The sequence below is a fragment of the Alosa pseudoharengus genome, unplaced genomic scaffold (assembly GCF_046254945.1).
Source record: "Alosa pseudoharengus isolate Yale_2024_CS ecotype anadromous, Long Island Sound unplaced genomic scaffold, YU_APseudo_1.1 YU_APseudo_1.1_scf_1, whole genome shotgun sequence".
Classification (NCBI taxonomy): domain Eukaryota; kingdom Metazoa; phylum Chordata; class Actinopteri; order Clupeiformes; family Clupeidae; genus Alosa; species Alosa pseudoharengus.
Window position 1 is genome coordinate 1,368,000 of NW_027468564.1, and position 17,316 is coordinate 1,385,315.

The following is a 17,316-nucleotide window of genomic DNA, read 5'->3' on the forward strand; positions in this document are numbered from 1 at the left end:
TAGCTCAGGAATTTAGCTTACAGTACCACCTGGCGTTTCCACTGTTGTAAGAACGTAGCATCTCCTAATGGAGGAGAGATTGTATGTTCTTAACGTCATTACGCAGTACCGTTTTACGCCGCTAGATGGCCATGGAATAATTGGAATAATTGTAGTCACAAACAAAAGTTCTACTTCTTAACTGGAAGAGAATTAGTGTTATTGTACGTGTTTCAAGCCTACGATTTCAGCTTGATGAGCATAATAGTGATGTATTTTATGTATAATGAGCTGCAGAAATATTACTGTAAGTAATTCAAATCTAAGTCGTATTTTGTTTTTATTATTTCAGACTGTGTGTTTAGCCTATACTATATTGGCAATTCTGAATATCAATGCTGGAACAATACAGAGTTAAGAACAATACAGAGTTAAGATTTTTTATTTAGACATCTTAAAGTCAGAAACACATTTTATTTACATATTTTAAGTCAGAAAAACAAGCATGTTTTATAGTTATGTGTGAACACATAGAAACACTGACACCTCAGACCAGCAAATCATTTTCAAAGAAATTCAGCAAATAACTAAACTTTAGAGAGAACATAATAAATCATGTTGTTGTTGCTGAAACATTCTTGTAATACACACATTCATTTTAGGAAAAGCGCAGAATATGAAGAACACAACATCAGCATTTGTATCACCTAAACAGTAGCCTATACAGTGAATATAGATATCAATATGGTTATGGTATTTAGCAGGTGCCTTTGTCCAAAGCGACATACAAATAACAACACATAGTTAAATTTAACAGTAAACAATTTAAGTTGTAAGTTGGTAAGGAGAATGGCAATAATAAACACCAATGTCAATAGGCTAATGAAAAAAAAAATACTATAATATAATCTCAATAGCATCTCAGCATTACACATGTGTATGAACAGGAGTGTGTTCCTGCAGCATGCTCAACTCGCCTTATTCACCTCGAACGTTCCACCGAGCCTGAGGGGTACACTTACCACTTCCGGGATTTCTCACAACGCGAATTCTCACACTGCCGCCTTCCCCAATGCACTTCATCACACAGGAAAACATCAAACAGAGGACAAACGTTTCACCGTTTCCCCAAAGATCAGGGACTACGTCGACAATGGATAATAAACATCAGAAGGGATCCTGGTCGTAATTTTAAGGTAAGTTTTATTATATGTCTGGTGCTGTAAGGCTGAGCAGTCTCCATAACTAGCTTGTATCGCTAGCAGCTAGCTAGAACTAGCACGTTTTAATAGATAGATTAAGGCAGAGAGACAGGTTGTTGAAATATACAGCCTAGTCCAAAATTAGTAGTATGTTATTAAAATCTACCACCACAGATTCACTAGTATAAGCATATTCTGAGTGACCTTGTTAGCTTCTAGTCACAAGCTAACCTAGGGAACACGTCACATCATTTTTCCTAGTTAGGAGGATGTACAGGAGTCACATTGAGTCTGATCAATAAAATTGTACATGTAAAAATGCTTATATGATTACATTTTATTTGCTGATGCAGATAAACACGTACACGAGTGTGCTCGGAGCATTTCCTCCCAGACTGCCTTGTGAAAAGCAAGACTGGTATTACCAAGTTGAAACAGGGAGCTGTGCCAACTGTGTTTGCATGGAGTTCTGTCAGACCAGAGAGGAGTGTTGTTTAGATGAATTAAGATACTAGTTTGTAATGCATTTATTAACTGTGTAGTGACAGTATTTCTCTGTTGATGATTTCCAGTAATGTTTCCACGGATCTCAATGATCGACATGTTGTAATTGGTTACATGAATTGAGCATGAATATCCTTGTAAAACACCTACTGTGTCCATCAATATGTTTCTCTTATACTTCCAGTGAATACACCCCCTCCGCACCCAGACCATGAATATGCTGCACTGCCTCCCTCACTTCAAGATCAACTTGGGGAAGCCAGCAAGACCGTCGGTGATCAAGAACTTTTCATTTTAGAGCTTCAACAAAAACAGTTTTTGATTTCAAATTTTCAAGGTGAGGATAAACAGATTTCATTTTATACAGGGTTCCCAGATTATGATACATTTAAAGCTGTGTTTATGGCCCATAAACCTACTGCAGAAAATATGGTGGGATCATTATTGTTCATCTTTATGAATCTATACAAAACCTTTACCATCATTATTGTTCATCTTCACTAATCTATACAAATACTTTACCATCATTATTGTTCATCTTACTAATCTACAAAACCTTAACCACCATTATTGTTCATCTTTATCAATCTATACACATACTTTACCATCAGTATTGTTCATCTTTATGAAGCTATACAAAACCTTAACCACCATTATTGTTCATCTTTATTAATCTATACACATACTTTACCATCAGTATTGTTCATCTTTATGAAGCTATACAAAACCTTAACCACCATTATTGTTCATCTTTATGAATCTATACAAAACCTTAACCACCATTATTGTTCATCTTTATGAATACAAAACCTTAATCAATATTATTGTTCATCTTTACAAAATCTATACAATATGCGAACTTGTATTGTTACCATAGCACATTATCATGGTCAATGTATCACAGGATCAGTACCTGTCAGACCTTATAATCACTTCTCATGCTCTCTACTTTTACATACCTGTGAGTGATTTGATTGTTTACGTGTGTGTGTATGTATAAGCTACTGGATGTCTATCTATCTAGAGAATAAAGTACAATTGTATTACACATGGATGATGTCCTTCATAACTTTATAATTTAATATACCGGAACCAGAACATCAGAGAACATAAAAAAAAAAAAAAACATTGATGGTCTAGGTTTGTAAAGGTAATTTTGTACATAGAAGTTGGTATGGGGAATAATGTAAAAAGGCCTGCCTGTATACTGTAAGCATGGAAAAGGAACTAGAACATCAGAAAACAGGCTGTTCAAAAAACACTGATAGGCACAATGGTCTAGGTTTGTAAGTAACCCTGTACATAGAAGTAGTTGCACTGCGTCTCCCTTATCAATGGCTGCTCAAGTGACAGCTCCACCTGAAAAGATAATCAAACTTTAGACACTTGACACTTCAGAGTTGCTATTAACAAATATATGGCATATACATGTGTGTGTGTGTGTGTGTGTGTATATATATATATATATATATATATATATATATATATATATATATATATATATATATATATATATATATATATATATATATATATATACATATACACACACACGCACATACACTGAGTGTGCAGTGAATTAGGTACATCTGGCATTGAAATGATCTGCCATGAAAATATTACAGCTACATGCTGGTAGTGGTAGGTTGTTTACAGATGTGATACTTGCGAACACAACTTGAAAGATACGTAATATCTTGTACAAAGAAGTCTGGGTTGTGGAAAAGCTCATATTAAGATTGAACAGTATGGATTTCATCCTATGTCAATTTTAAACAGACAAGTGATTTGTAAACTAATTACATTTTGAAGAACCTTCCTCAACCCTGGATACACTGCTCCAAGAACTCTTATCTTAACATGATTGTTAATACTTACCTTACCTTATCACTTACCTAATAGTTATACTGTCATTCATTGTCAACAAGCAATAGCAACATGCACCTAGCCCTGTCTGGCTTTGCTAATTTGAAACAAGATATTTGAGTAGGTATCAATGAGGCTTATGTGATATTACATCAACTACAGATAACATGTAATAAGATAAAATAGGCATGTTATTTTCAGTCAGACAGGGAAAGGTACATTGTTGATATAAACTCATAATGAACATTTAGCAAGCTGGTTTAACTGCTATGCGAACTGAGCAGTTTGTCCACTTAGCACTATGATAACCTGATAGCTATGTTGTAAGGTGCCTCATTTTTCTGCACCGAGGGAAAATACATAGCCCTCACAAATATGTGTGATGGGCTCCTATTAACTGTCGATTAAAGACATGTTAAGTGTTAAATAAAATCTAACATAGTACAGACAGTCAACATATCACAGCTAAGCTTACTAAGTTACCCCTAGCTGCTCCAAGCTAGCAGAAATTGAGGCAAATTAGCGTCCATTCTTACCTTCAATGTCGTGGATAAAACCTTCGATACAGTTACTGTATCCCTTAATTAACACAACCCGGGGGGTGTTGCAGTCGGTACTGGCCCACTGCTCCACATTTTGTATCGTTAATTCGGGCAGACAGGAAAGATTGGTGGTCCATTCTGGAGTGTCCATTGCTGGTGCTGCTGAATCGTATGCGTCCGAGTCAAACTTCCGGGTTTGTGTACCCCTCAACGGCGTTCGAATTTTCAAAATGGCCGCCAGGTGAATAAGGCGAACTGCCAGGGCCACAGAGAATGAATGTTGCTACGGTTACGTGGCTACTGCGGAATGTTACTGCGGAATGTTGTGTCTTGTTCTGATGAATTTATGTTTGAATTTTGTTGCAGTTGGTAAAGAGGGGAGTAGATAGTGTAGAAAGAGGGGCTATGATTAAGTCTGCAAATAGACAACAGTTTCATACAAAACACACTCACACACACAAACAAACAAACACCCACACACACAAACACAAAAATCTGAAAATGGATCAGACCAGAGCAGAGCCAGATCTGATGATGTAAAGAAAGGGAGGGGAATGAGAGACAGAAAGAAAGAGAGGAGGGGAGAGAGAGAGAAAGAGAGAGGCAGGGGAAGAGAAGGGAGGGGGAGAGAGAGAAAGGGTGGCAGGTGGACGTACTGTTGGAGGACGAGCTCATGTGATCTTGTGCAGGGACACCTCACCCCAAACCCTAAACCCTGGATAGAGGGGCTCAGTGAATGTGGAGTGGAACGTGTGCAGGTGGGTGAGTGTGTTAGTGGAGACGCTGTAGAAGGACAGAGTGCCGGCCGGCCAGTCCAGGTAAACTCCTACTGTTCTGGAGCGGGAGGAGGGGGCAGGTATGGCAGTCTCTTTCTTATTGTGCCTGACAGAGTAACTGTGATTAGAGCAGCTCAGACTCCAGGACTTGGCATTCTGTCCCATTGTGACGTCATCACTCCTCCCTTTCCTCTCGATGCTTTTATAGGCCACAGATATAAGAGCTCCATTATATCCATCTCCACTCCAATCAGCCTCCCAGTAGCAGCGTCCAGTCAGACCCTCTCTACACAACACCTGAGGAGACCATGCGGAGTCAAATCTCTCTGGGTGTTCAGGATACGGCTGCTGCTCATCCACACATGTCACCTTTCTGTTCCCCTCAGAGAGAGAGAGAAGTCTGTCTGCTGTGTTTGGGTCCAGTGTGAGATCACAGGCATCTGCAGACAAGAGGAGAGAACATGAGAACACACACACACACACACACACACACACACACACACACCACGTCAACACAAACACACACGTACACAAAATCAACACACACACACACCACCAGATATCTGCAACAGGTGAGGGGAGAAAATGCCCACACACACACTCCTCACTACACACACACACTCCTCACTAAACACCCTACCAAAACACACACACAACACACTACTCACTACATACACACACACACACACAACACACTCCTCACCACACACCTTTCCTACACACACACACAGCACACTCTTCACTACACACTCTACCAACACACACGCACACACACACACAACATATTCATGACTACACACCCTACCAACACACTCCTCACTACACTCCCTACCAACACACATACACACCCTACCAATACACACACAAACAACACACTCCTCACTACACACCCTACCAACACACACACACACAGCACACTCCTCACTACACACCCTACCAACACACACACTCCTCACTACACACCCTACCAACACACACACAAACACACTCCTCACTACACACCCTACCAACACACACACACACACACACTCATCCAAAGGGTAGGACCTCCGTTTGACAAACCTCCGCATATACTCCGGAGGTTATATCTGAAAGCGCTTATACATACACATGCGCGCGCACACACACACCACGTCAACACACACACACACACACTCCTTCCAACACATACACTTCACACACACACACTCCTACTCACCCTACCAACACATACACACACACATGCACACACACTCCTACACACCCTACCAACACACACACACACACCATGTCAACACAAACAAACAAATACAAATTAGCATCAGAATATGTACACACAAACACACCCTTCGAACACACACACACACACACACACACACACAACACACTCCTCACTACACACTCTACCAACACACACACACACACACACAACACACTCCTCACTACACACCCTACCAACACACACACACACACACAACATATTCATGACTACACACCCTACCAACACACTCCTCACTACACTCTCTACCAACACACATACACACCCTACCAATACACACACACACACACACACACAAAACACTCCTCACTACACACCCTACCAACACACACACACACAACACACTCCTCACTACACACCCTACCAACACACACACACACTCCTCACTACACACCCTACCAACACACACACACAAACACACTCCTCACTACATACACACACACACACAACATATTCCTGACTACACACCCTACCAACACACATACACACACTACCAATACACACACACACACACACACAACACACTCCTCACCACACACCTTTCCAACACACACACACAACACACTCCTCACTACACACTCTACCAACACACACACACACACACACACAGCATATTCATGACTACACACCCTACCAACACACTCCTCACTACACACCCTACCAATACACACACACACACAACACACTCCTCACTACACACCCTACCAACACACACACACACAACACACTCCTCACTACACACCCACACTCCTCACTACACACCCTACCAACACACACACACAAACACACTCCTCACTACACACCCTACCAACACACACACACACAAACACTCATACAAAGGGTAGGTCCTCCGTTGACAAACCTCCGCAAACACTCCGGAGGTTATATCTGAAAGCGCTTATACATACACATGCGCGCGCACACACACTCACACCACGTCAACACACACACACACACACTCCTAACAACACATACACTCCACACACACACACTCCTACTCACCCTACCAACACATACACACACATGCACACACACACTCCTACACACCCTACCAACACACACACACACACACACCATGTCAACACAAACAAACAAATACGCATCAGCATCAGAATATGTACACACATACACACCATACATGAGAATACACACTCACACAACACCCACAAACACCCACACATACCATGTCAACATACACACACACACACACACACACACACACACACACACACACCCTACCAACACATACATATATACACACACAAACACACGCATAAAACGCACACACTCCTACACACCCTACCAACACACACTGGTATTAGATATGGAAAGCGGTTTAGGACATAACGTCTGTCAAAATAACGCCTCCACGTGTAGATTTTTTACTTCTTCAGGAGTAAAAGATTGACGTCTGAACGTCAGACGTGATATTTTTACGTGTGCCACGCGCAAAAACTTTGCGTCTGACGTCAGAAGTAAAAAAATGACGACTGGATGATTTGCTGCAATGCCAGAGCCTTTGTGCCAGAGTAGACACAGCATTGGCTGCTGGAATGGAAACAGGAAATGCAGCCGCTATAGTTGCAGCAGAAGAAACAAGATGCCAGAGCAATGTGCAGCATATTCCTGCTCAAATCGGCGGACCATTGCAAACAGGGCTCGGGGGATTACTTTTCACAAGTAAGATTTAACATTATCGTACTATTGGTTGTATTTTGTGAATGCAATATTACCAGAGAGTTGAAAAGGAGCAAGGATCTTTGTTATTGTATGTAAATCGTAGCCAGCTAGCTAGGCTACTTGCTAGGTGTTCAGGTGTTCACCCGGCTATGAACTGAGACTTGATGAGTCATATTCCATAACACTGACTTAAATTACAACTGACACAAGAATGCTATTGTAGAAATGAATCAAATATTACTAGTATAACATTGGCCGGCGAATTTTACACAAGTGGTACAGACTGTAGCCTATTATTGGGCAGTATGTGAAATTACTTTAAATTGTGCTAATTTCACATGACAAAAGTGTAGCTTGTTTGGCCAAGCTACTTCATATAAAGAAGTTAAGCTATTGAAAAGTTACTTTATTCAGGAAATAGTGAAGCTACCACCAACACACTTATTACTAGCTAAGCTACAAGTAGCAACTGCCTGATAATAGGCTACAGTCTGTGCCACTTGTGTAAAATTATTTTTATTATTATTCCTTTTCAACTCTCTGGTAATATTGCATTCACAAAATACAACCAATAGTACGATAATGTTAAATCTTACTTGTGAAAAGTAATCCCCCGAGCCCTGTTTGCGATGGATTTGAGCAGGAATATGCTGCACATTGCTCTGGCATCTTGTTTCTTCTGCTCCAACTATAGCGGCTGCATTTCCTGTTTCCAGCAGCCAATGCTGTGTCTACTCTGGCACAAAGGCTCTGGCATTGCAGCAAATCACCCAGACGTCATTTTTTACTTCTGACGTCAGACGCAATTTTTTTGCGCGTGGCACACGTAAAAATTTGACGTCTGACGCTCAGACGTCTATTTTTTACTCCTGAAGAGGTAAAAAATCTACACGTGGTGGCGTTATTTTGACAGACGTTATGTCCTAAACCGCTTTCCATAATTAGACACCCATATACAACTAATGCTAAAACATGTTACAGACAAGAGGAGAATACACACACTCCTTCACATTCTACCAACACATCACACACACTCCTATATTGTGGCACATCACATTTTGAAGACACACACACACACACACACACACACACACACACACACACACACACACACACACACTGCTTTAAGACACCCATCCACACATTCAAGCCAAACCATGTGAAAGTGAATGATCACAAATACTGAATAAACAATAAAAACTTACATCTCAGCAAACGTGGTCGTGCTCTGTCTAAAGAATCATGGTCAGTTCTGTAAGAAAAACAAAATGTCACACACATGTACCATTTGACAGATGTCAACACTGCTGTTTTTCTGTTTGTGCCACCTGTGAAATAGAGGGTGATTTTTCATCCCACAGACAATAATGTGTTATCATATCTATTTCCGTATACATATGATATAACGCAAAGAAGTAACTGTCTTTCCAGCTGTCTATCACATACAAAGGCATCCAAGGTTCTCCGAAGGAGACAATTATGAAGTAAAAAGCCCTGACACTGTCTATCCTGTACTTTAGATTAGATTTAGTGAGCAACCTGAGGACTACTTCTGAATAACAAATGCACTTTCCAACAGTGACTCTCCATTATTATGACCGCCGCGCAGCGAAGCTTTTTGCAAAAGGTTCCTAAACATTTGGTAACTATGTTTATGAATTTGAACGCACCTCTAAATATTTGCATTATTGGATGCTGCATCAAAAAGATAACAAATATACTTCAGTGTACAGCAGTTATTGCAACACACATTTGAAAATAGGCCACTACATACAGTATGGAGAAATAACTATGGGCTATTCACTGGGGTTTCTTTCTGAACATACTTAAGTATCGCCAGTTTACAGACAGGATCCTCCAGTCTAGCAGATAACAGCTTCAGTCCTGATTCTCCAGGATAATTGTAGCTCAGATCGAGCTGTTGTAGATGACAGGAGTTTGACGTCAGAGCTGCAGCCAGAAAACGACAACCCTTCTCTGAGATGAGACAATCAGAGAGCCTGAGAGAGAGAAAGAGAGAGAGAGAGAGAGAGAGAGATTGTCCTTTTCATCGTTACTCCGATTTTTGCACTGAATTGTCCAATGTGAACATTCAATTCATTCAAAGTGAGAGAACAGCGATCACATTTGACAGCTATTGCGTGAGAAAATAGAGTAAATAGGTTAGGGTGAATGTTCAGTTTAGCATATGACATGGTATAAAGTATATATACTCTTTTAACCCCGTGAGGGAAATTTATGATATGTTATGATATAGACAAGAAGGTAGGTTCTGCAAATTACTGTGTGCCCAAGCACATATAGCCTTTTCACTGAACTTGGCTGTCTAGTGAAGTGTTGCGTTGGAACTATAGGAAGATTGGAACTACTTTTTAGGGTGGAGGATGAATGAAAAATGAAAGCAATATGGCACAAGTCAGATTGGTGTCGGTGGCAGATATTTCCATGGCTGTGATTTCCTGCAGCACAAGGCCGAATAAAAGCCATGGTGATAATGTGCTACAAACGCCACTCTCGCTTGTGTCATATTGCTTCATTATAAACTAAAATTACACAGATTTTATCAGTTCACAGACATTTTAAGACTCACAAATAAACAAGTAATAAGCAAGGTGGGATGTTAATTGCTGCTTTTTTCTGCTGGTTCTTCTAACTAATGATGAAATTTAAGACAAAGAAATGTCTGCACCCACCTTAATGTGTGTATTTTGCAATTGGAACTGGACAGTCCCTTAGAGAGAAGCTGAACTCCAGAATCCCCCAGGTCATTGTCACTCAGGTCTAACTGTTGTAGGGAGTTTGGTGACTGTAGAACTGAAGCCACAATCTCACAAGATTTATCTGTGAGTTTACAGTCAGCAAGCCTGCATAAGGACACAACAAAAGATAACATGAATAAATGGACGATATTCTGTTTACACAGTGCCCTGATAAATAAATAAATAAAAATCAAGAACACACCATCAGATCAGATCGCTACTGTCGCCATACGAGTTGGCAGCTGGTCAAAGAATGAACTTACTTTGATTTAGTAGATTCCCCCACATGTTGTCGCTGCAGCTATGTATTGTGTTACATACCATTATTTATTTATTGTAATGGCCATATTTAATTGTTGTTTTATTTATTCTTAATCTATTTTCTTTATCTACCTCAAAGAGTTTAGTTGCCCAGGAGCTAAGATATGAGTTCATGAAGGCCTACATATGTGTACATTTTAGAATTCAGGGAAGACTTGTTAAATGAAATTATTTTAATATTATAACCTATACACATTCTCTCTCTCTCTCTCTCTCTCTCTCTCTCTCTCTCTCTCTCTCTCTCTTGTTCTCTCTTTTCTTAGTACACTTCATATTTTCTTACACTTTGTCCATTTTATTTGGTTAGGATGAATTAAATTGGATTAATCCAATATCCGGTTGCAAGCCCCTGTAAACCCCTCACTCTCTGTAGCCGATGACACTGTGTAGACAAGATCTCCGTCTTAAGAACCGAGAGTTTGTAAACAAGTTTTTGGCAAACGTTTGCAAACACTCGCAAAGTCTCCGTGAACATAAAAGTTGGACGTGGGCTTGACGAAGGTAATAAAGCAATACCGATTACAATGGAATGTTAACACCAAATCCTTCAAATGTAACTGTTTAGAAACACAAACGTTCGGTGCTCGAGCCGCATACACACACACAAGCCGTTGGCGAAAGCAGCCGCTGGATCCCCACAAGTCGGTCGTTGGGCACCAAACTCTGCTAAAAACAGCAGATCTAGCAGACACACAACTACTCAAAGCCTGGCGAAAAGATTCAAATACGAGGCATATCAGAGCTATTTAGACAGGTGATCTGCTGGAAACATTAGGCCTAGTTTTTGGTCAAAGTTTTCTCCATGGATTCCTGGTCAGAACCCCTATTGGAACAGATTAAAACTTGGGGCCTGTTGAATTTTGTCCAGGGAACACAAAACTAGTAAACATAAAACGAACACAACAGGAGGGTGAAGCAACTTTCAGTGAAAATGTTGCAAGGTCATCTGCTGACAGTGAAGTATGGCAGTGGTGGAGGATTGAGAAAAGACTTGAAAGTTGAAAACGTTTTCTACTGTCAGTTGCGCTCTCAACCTTGCTCTGATAGAATGTCTTTTTTGCAAGTGTAACAGTGAATAAAAAAGATTGTTGGAAAGGCCGTGTCTGTGCGCATGTGCCAGTATGAACATTTTCCCGCCGTCACTTCAAGTTAGATGCAGCAGCGGAGTGAGAGGGAGAAAACGTTTGTGTGTGAGGTGTGCGTCAATGCTGAAAAAGTGAGTTGTTCTGTATAATTCCTGTATGTTTAGAATGGTTTGAGCATTGTATGTGATATATGTTTGAGTGTTGTCACGTAGTTTGCTTAGATACATGTTTATAGCTCGTCAATAGAACCTAGCATTTACGGAGATCACATGCACCTTGTAATTCCTTGTAGTTCGTGATTAATGTTGCTATCTCCTTAAACTGTAACCTGTTTCATATCTACACTATGTTAGCACTTATATGTGACATTATTTGCCTTATTAGACCCGTTTCTGACGATGTATGCCATGTGTAAGATGTAACGTGTTTGTAATTAGATTAGTGGCCACGTTCGTGGAAAATTCCAGAGCCCTAGCCTACAGTCAAACGGTAATTCAGCTGGCCACAAGGTGGCACTATTGTATTGCATTTCAATGGCAATTACTGTTTTACATTAGAATTAGTCATTATAATAGAGAAATGTCAGTTTATAGTGTATTAATGCAAGTGATGCCAATGATTATGTAACTTTATAATGGGAAATTAACAGACACATTATTTCTCGTTTATTCTTGTTTATTCCAGACCACACATACATACACTGATACACGGAAACAGACATATACATACATATAGCCATTGGAACATAACAAGCAGTGTACCTTATTGTGCTTGCTGTGCTGTGTAAATCCTTCAACACCTCAAGTAAAGTGCTGGATTGAATTGCATCGACTCTTTTGTGTTCTGATCGACACCCCAGTGAGACACCCATCTTAAATACATCATTCCTCATACAGTCCTACAATTATTTACCAACCCAACACCCATTTAACAGAGGTCCTTCGAGCCGGAGGTTGGTGTTATCCCTGGATTGAAGAGTTTTCGGCAATATGCAACCCTACTCATCTCGTCTAGAGGTTGTCAGGCCACGGCGCCAGATTCATCCACCATCCTATCTTCAAGACTATGAGCTGGGCACTAGCCGAAGACATACTAATCATTCGTACACAGCACAGCAACAGCAAGCACAAGGTACTGAAGAGAGGCAACAGTACATGTCAGAGGAGGGAGCAAGGATGGTGACTCCACCACACTCAAGAGCCTCCAGCCCCATGAGTCAAAGTGGATTGGACCCCCTGCGTGCCTTGACCGAATCCTTCGAGGAGGGACTGCTTCAAGCAAGTTAGCGGACCATAGAACCCTCACATCATGTTCCTGGACCTCCTAGTCCACTCCTACAACCTATTCGTCAAGCACCATTATCGCCTTACCACCGGCCATGGGAAAGAAGTCTCCAGCAGTCATCACAGGTTCCACACAGCCAATACGGGTCACACCTGCCTCCTCAATACAGACAGGAACAGCATCCTGATCCACCTGCACCTAGATATGTATCATCGTTACCTCACTCTTCTTCCCTGTATCTACCCAGTCAACCACCTCGGGTTACCTACACAACTGCAGCGAAGGCAGCGGCGCATCAACAACCTCCACAGCCTAGCTACAGCTGTCCTCCAGACTCGAGTCTGGCGACCGGTCATCAGCCTTATCCCTCTAACCCCTCCCCTCAAAATTCAGAGAATCCAGAGAAGGATGAGATATTATATGATTTCCTGGGGAAAATGTTGAGTGAGATGCAGAGCATGAGAGACCAGTTTACATCCATGACTCCTAGTATACCTCAGTCAGCCACAGTCCAGCAAGCAGCCCATGTGCCTTACTATGATACCTCTACTGTGCAGCACTCTGATGGTATCTATTCCTATCCTCAACAGCCTTCGTTACAACCTCCTCCTGCTCTTGACCCAAGTAAGCCTAACTATGCCTGGTATCATCAACCTCAGGTACCGCCATCCGGACCTGTATATGTTCCACCACAACATGTACCCCTGCAACAGCCTCATCCCCTTTTCCAAAGGCCTTACAATGGCAATCCAGTGCTTCCTCCCTCCGACCCAGCAGTCCAAGAACAGACCTACAGAGGTCCAAAGCCAACTATCCCAGACTTTGTCACTAAGGATCCCAGTGAGTTTACTCGTCTGAAGATAGCTCTCGACAACCTTTTGCCTCCAAAGGCCACCGAGCTATTCAAATACCAAATCCTCATGGATCATCTGAAGCTAGAAGAAGCTCGCTTGGTAGCCGATTCCTTTCTGAACTCCCCTTTCCCCTATTCCGACACCATGGCTGCTCTGAATGAGAGATATGGCCAGCCTCACAAGTTGGCTCTCAAGAAGATAGCCCAGGTGATGGATTCCCCAGATATCCGGCGGGGAGACACAGAAGCGTTCGAGAGATTTGCTTTGCAAATCAGATCTCTTGTAGGCATGCTCAACACTCTGGGCCCACAAGGTGAAGCAGAGTTAAGATGCGGATCGCATGTGGAGCGACTTCTGAGTAAGCTACCAGCAGAGATGAGGTCAGAGTTCCGCCGACGGATGGGTCACCGTCCGGGGACTGTGTACACTCTTGTTGACCTATCAGAGTGGCTCCATTATGAGGCATGGTGTCAAAGCTCTGAATCCCAGACCAGCAGTAAACAGCAGCAGAGACAAGGGCAAAGACAAGATCGGAAGCACGAGGTCAAATCCACAGCTCGCTCTACCACCATACTGCATGGGGCTAATGAGGTTGCAGAGAATCAGAGCACTGGAGCAGCCTCCTCCAAGCCAACACAGTCAGCTAAGAAGCAAGCAGTATTCAAAGCCTTCTGTCCTTACTGCAACAAAGAAGACCATTATCTCAGTCAGTGTACCACCTTTAAAGCCTTCAGTAAAGACCAGATGTCTGATTGGATTAATCATCGATGTTGGCGTTGCGCGCGTGCACATCAGGCCGCACAGTGTACACTGAAGAAGCCATGCAGCATCTGTAAAGGCAAACACCTACAGATATTACATGAGGTCAACTCCAAGAGTTCCAACAACAGAGGAGATTCATGCCTGCTGAGTTCAGCCACAGAAACCTTGTATTTGGATAAGCCTACAGACTGCAGAAGGGTTCTTCTCAAGGTCATCAGAGTTCTGCTTCACTACCAAGGGAAGACACTCGACACTTATGCAGTGCTGGATGACGGATCGGAGCGTACTATCCTACTCTCCACAGCTGCTCTCAAACTTGGCATACAAGGCACAGGTGAGAGTTTATCTTTGAGAACAATTCGCCAAGATGTCCAAACCATCACTGGTTCCTCCATCTCCTTCCAGTTATCTCCAGCAGGTCAGCCTCAGAAGATCTTTCAGATCAAAGCAGCCTTCACTGCCAAATGCCTTGGACTGGCTGACCATTCTTATCCTCCTTCACTCCTGAGCAAGTACAAGCACCTTAAAGATCTTCCCCTGCAGCCTTTTGATTGAGTGCGTCCCCTACTGCTCATTGGAGCCGATCACTCCCACTTGATAACCCCAGTTGCACCTGTTCGTCTTGGATCACCAGTTGGGCCAGCCGCCATAAAGACTCGGCTTGGATGGGTGCTACAAGGACCTGCTCGACTCCTCCAAACTCAGCTGCAGCCACAACAATGCCTTTTCCTCTCTCTTAGTCCTGCAGAGTTGGAGCTGAAAAGAAATGTAGAGAGATTGTGGCAACTTGACGTCTTACCTTACCGGTGTGAGAAGCAGGTGACAAGATCGAGAGAAGATCAAGAAGCCATCAACCTTTTGGATGCTAAGACAACAAGGGTAGAGGTCAGTGGTGTCCTACGCTACGCCACACCGCTGTTGCGCAAGAAGGACTTCCCCTGCTTCCAGGCTCCCAAGGAAGCCGTCATGCCTAGCCTCAGGAACATGGAGAGACGTCTTGCAAGAGACCCGGACAAGCCAACCATATACAATGCAGAAATTGAGAAGCTGGTGACTGCCAATGCTGTAGTCAAACTTCCCTCTGAGAGCCTTACTCTTGAAGAGAGTTGGTACATTCCACACCATATGGTCAACCACAATGGTAAAGACCGAATAGTCTTCAACTGCTCTTTTCAGTATAAAGGTCTCAATCTCAATGAGTGGTTGCTGCCTGGCCCTACCTTGAGCCCGTCTCTCCTGGGTGTCCTCCTCCGCTTTAGGGAGCATAGCGTAGCCATCAGTGGAGACATACGTGGCATGTTTCATCAGGTACTGCTCTTACCTGAAGACAAGCCTCTGCTACGCTTCCTTTGGCGTGACATGAGAAGAGAAGACCCTCCTGACATTTATGAGTGGCAGGTACTTCCCTTTGGGACTACTTGTAGTCCTTGCTGTGCATCCTTCGCTCTACAGAGACACGTCTCCATGCACAATACACCAGATGAAGATGTGATATTCTCTGTGGAGAAGTGTTTTTATGTAGACAACTGTCTACAGAGCTTTACATCTGCTCAGGAAGCACGCCACCTGCTCAACAAGTTAAGGGACCTCTTAGCATCTGGAGGTTTTGACATCCGGCAGTGGGCCAGCAACGAGCCAGACGTTGTTAGTCACCTCCCGTCAGATGCCAGATCTACCAAACTGGAGCTATGGCTCTCTCAAGACAAAGCTGAAGCAAAGGAATCCACCTTGGGTCTAGGCTGGTCTTGCGACACTGATGCCCTAGGATTCAAACATCGACCTGTCTCGTATAGTGCTCCTACAATGAGGAACATCTACCGCGTGTTGGCAACCCAATATGACCCCCTGGGTGTCCTCCTACCTTTCACCACCCGGGCAAAGGTGATTGTCCAACAGCTTTGGGACAAACATCGGGACTGGGATGATCCTAAACTCCCTGAACACCTCTTGCAGGCCTGGAGAGTATGGGAATCCGAACTTCAGTACTTACCTTCCTTGATGTTGCCAAGGTGTTACTTACCATCTGTAATGGACAATGCTCAGGTGACACATGATGTCCACATCTTCTCTGATGCCTCAGAGAAGGCATACGGGTCTGTAGCATACCTCCGGTCAACAGCACCTGATGGTAATGTACACGTAGTTTTTCTCCTTGCTAGATCCCGTGTTGCCCCACGGAAACAACACTCAGTGCCCCGACTCGAGCTATGCGCAGCTTTAACTGGAGCACAGCTAGGGAAACTCCTCTTGAATGAGCTCACACTGCCAATACAAGAAGTCACCTACTGGACAGATTCCACAACTGTTCTCCATTGGCTGCAATCCCAGTCCTGCCACTTCAAGGTATTTGTGGGTACCAGAGTGGCAGAGATTCAGGAGGTGACCAACTTGAAGTCATGGAGATATGTGGACTCTGCCAGGAACCCTGCAGATGATCTCACCAG

General features: G+C 42.8%; 1 protein-coding gene across 5 annotated transcripts in view; it reads right to left on the reverse strand.

Annotated features, from left to right (window-relative positions):
• Positions 1-423: 423 nt before the first annotated feature.
• The window catches only part of LOC143119887 (NACHT, LRR and PYD domains-containing protein 3-like), a 191,514-nt gene continuing 174,621 nt past the window's right edge, over positions 424-17,316 (reverse strand). For 2 of the 5 annotated variants that reach the window (XM_076281340.1, XM_076281338.1), the window contains 4 exons: positions 10,501-10,671; positions 9,634-9,807; positions 9,013-9,059; positions 3,214-5,309 (listed from right to left, as the gene is read on the reverse strand). In XM_076281340.1, the coding sequence (XP_076137455.1) occupies positions 4,765-5,309; positions 9,013-9,059; positions 9,634-9,807; positions 10,501-10,671 (937 nt within the window). In that variant the 3' untranslated portion in view covers positions 3,214-4,764. Of the gene's footprint in view, positions 3,045-3,213; positions 5,310-9,012; positions 9,060-9,633; positions 9,808-10,500; positions 10,672-17,316 lie in introns of those variants that run through there. The other 3 variants (XR_012986330.1, XR_012986331.1, XM_076281339.1) reach the window with 3 other exon arrangements.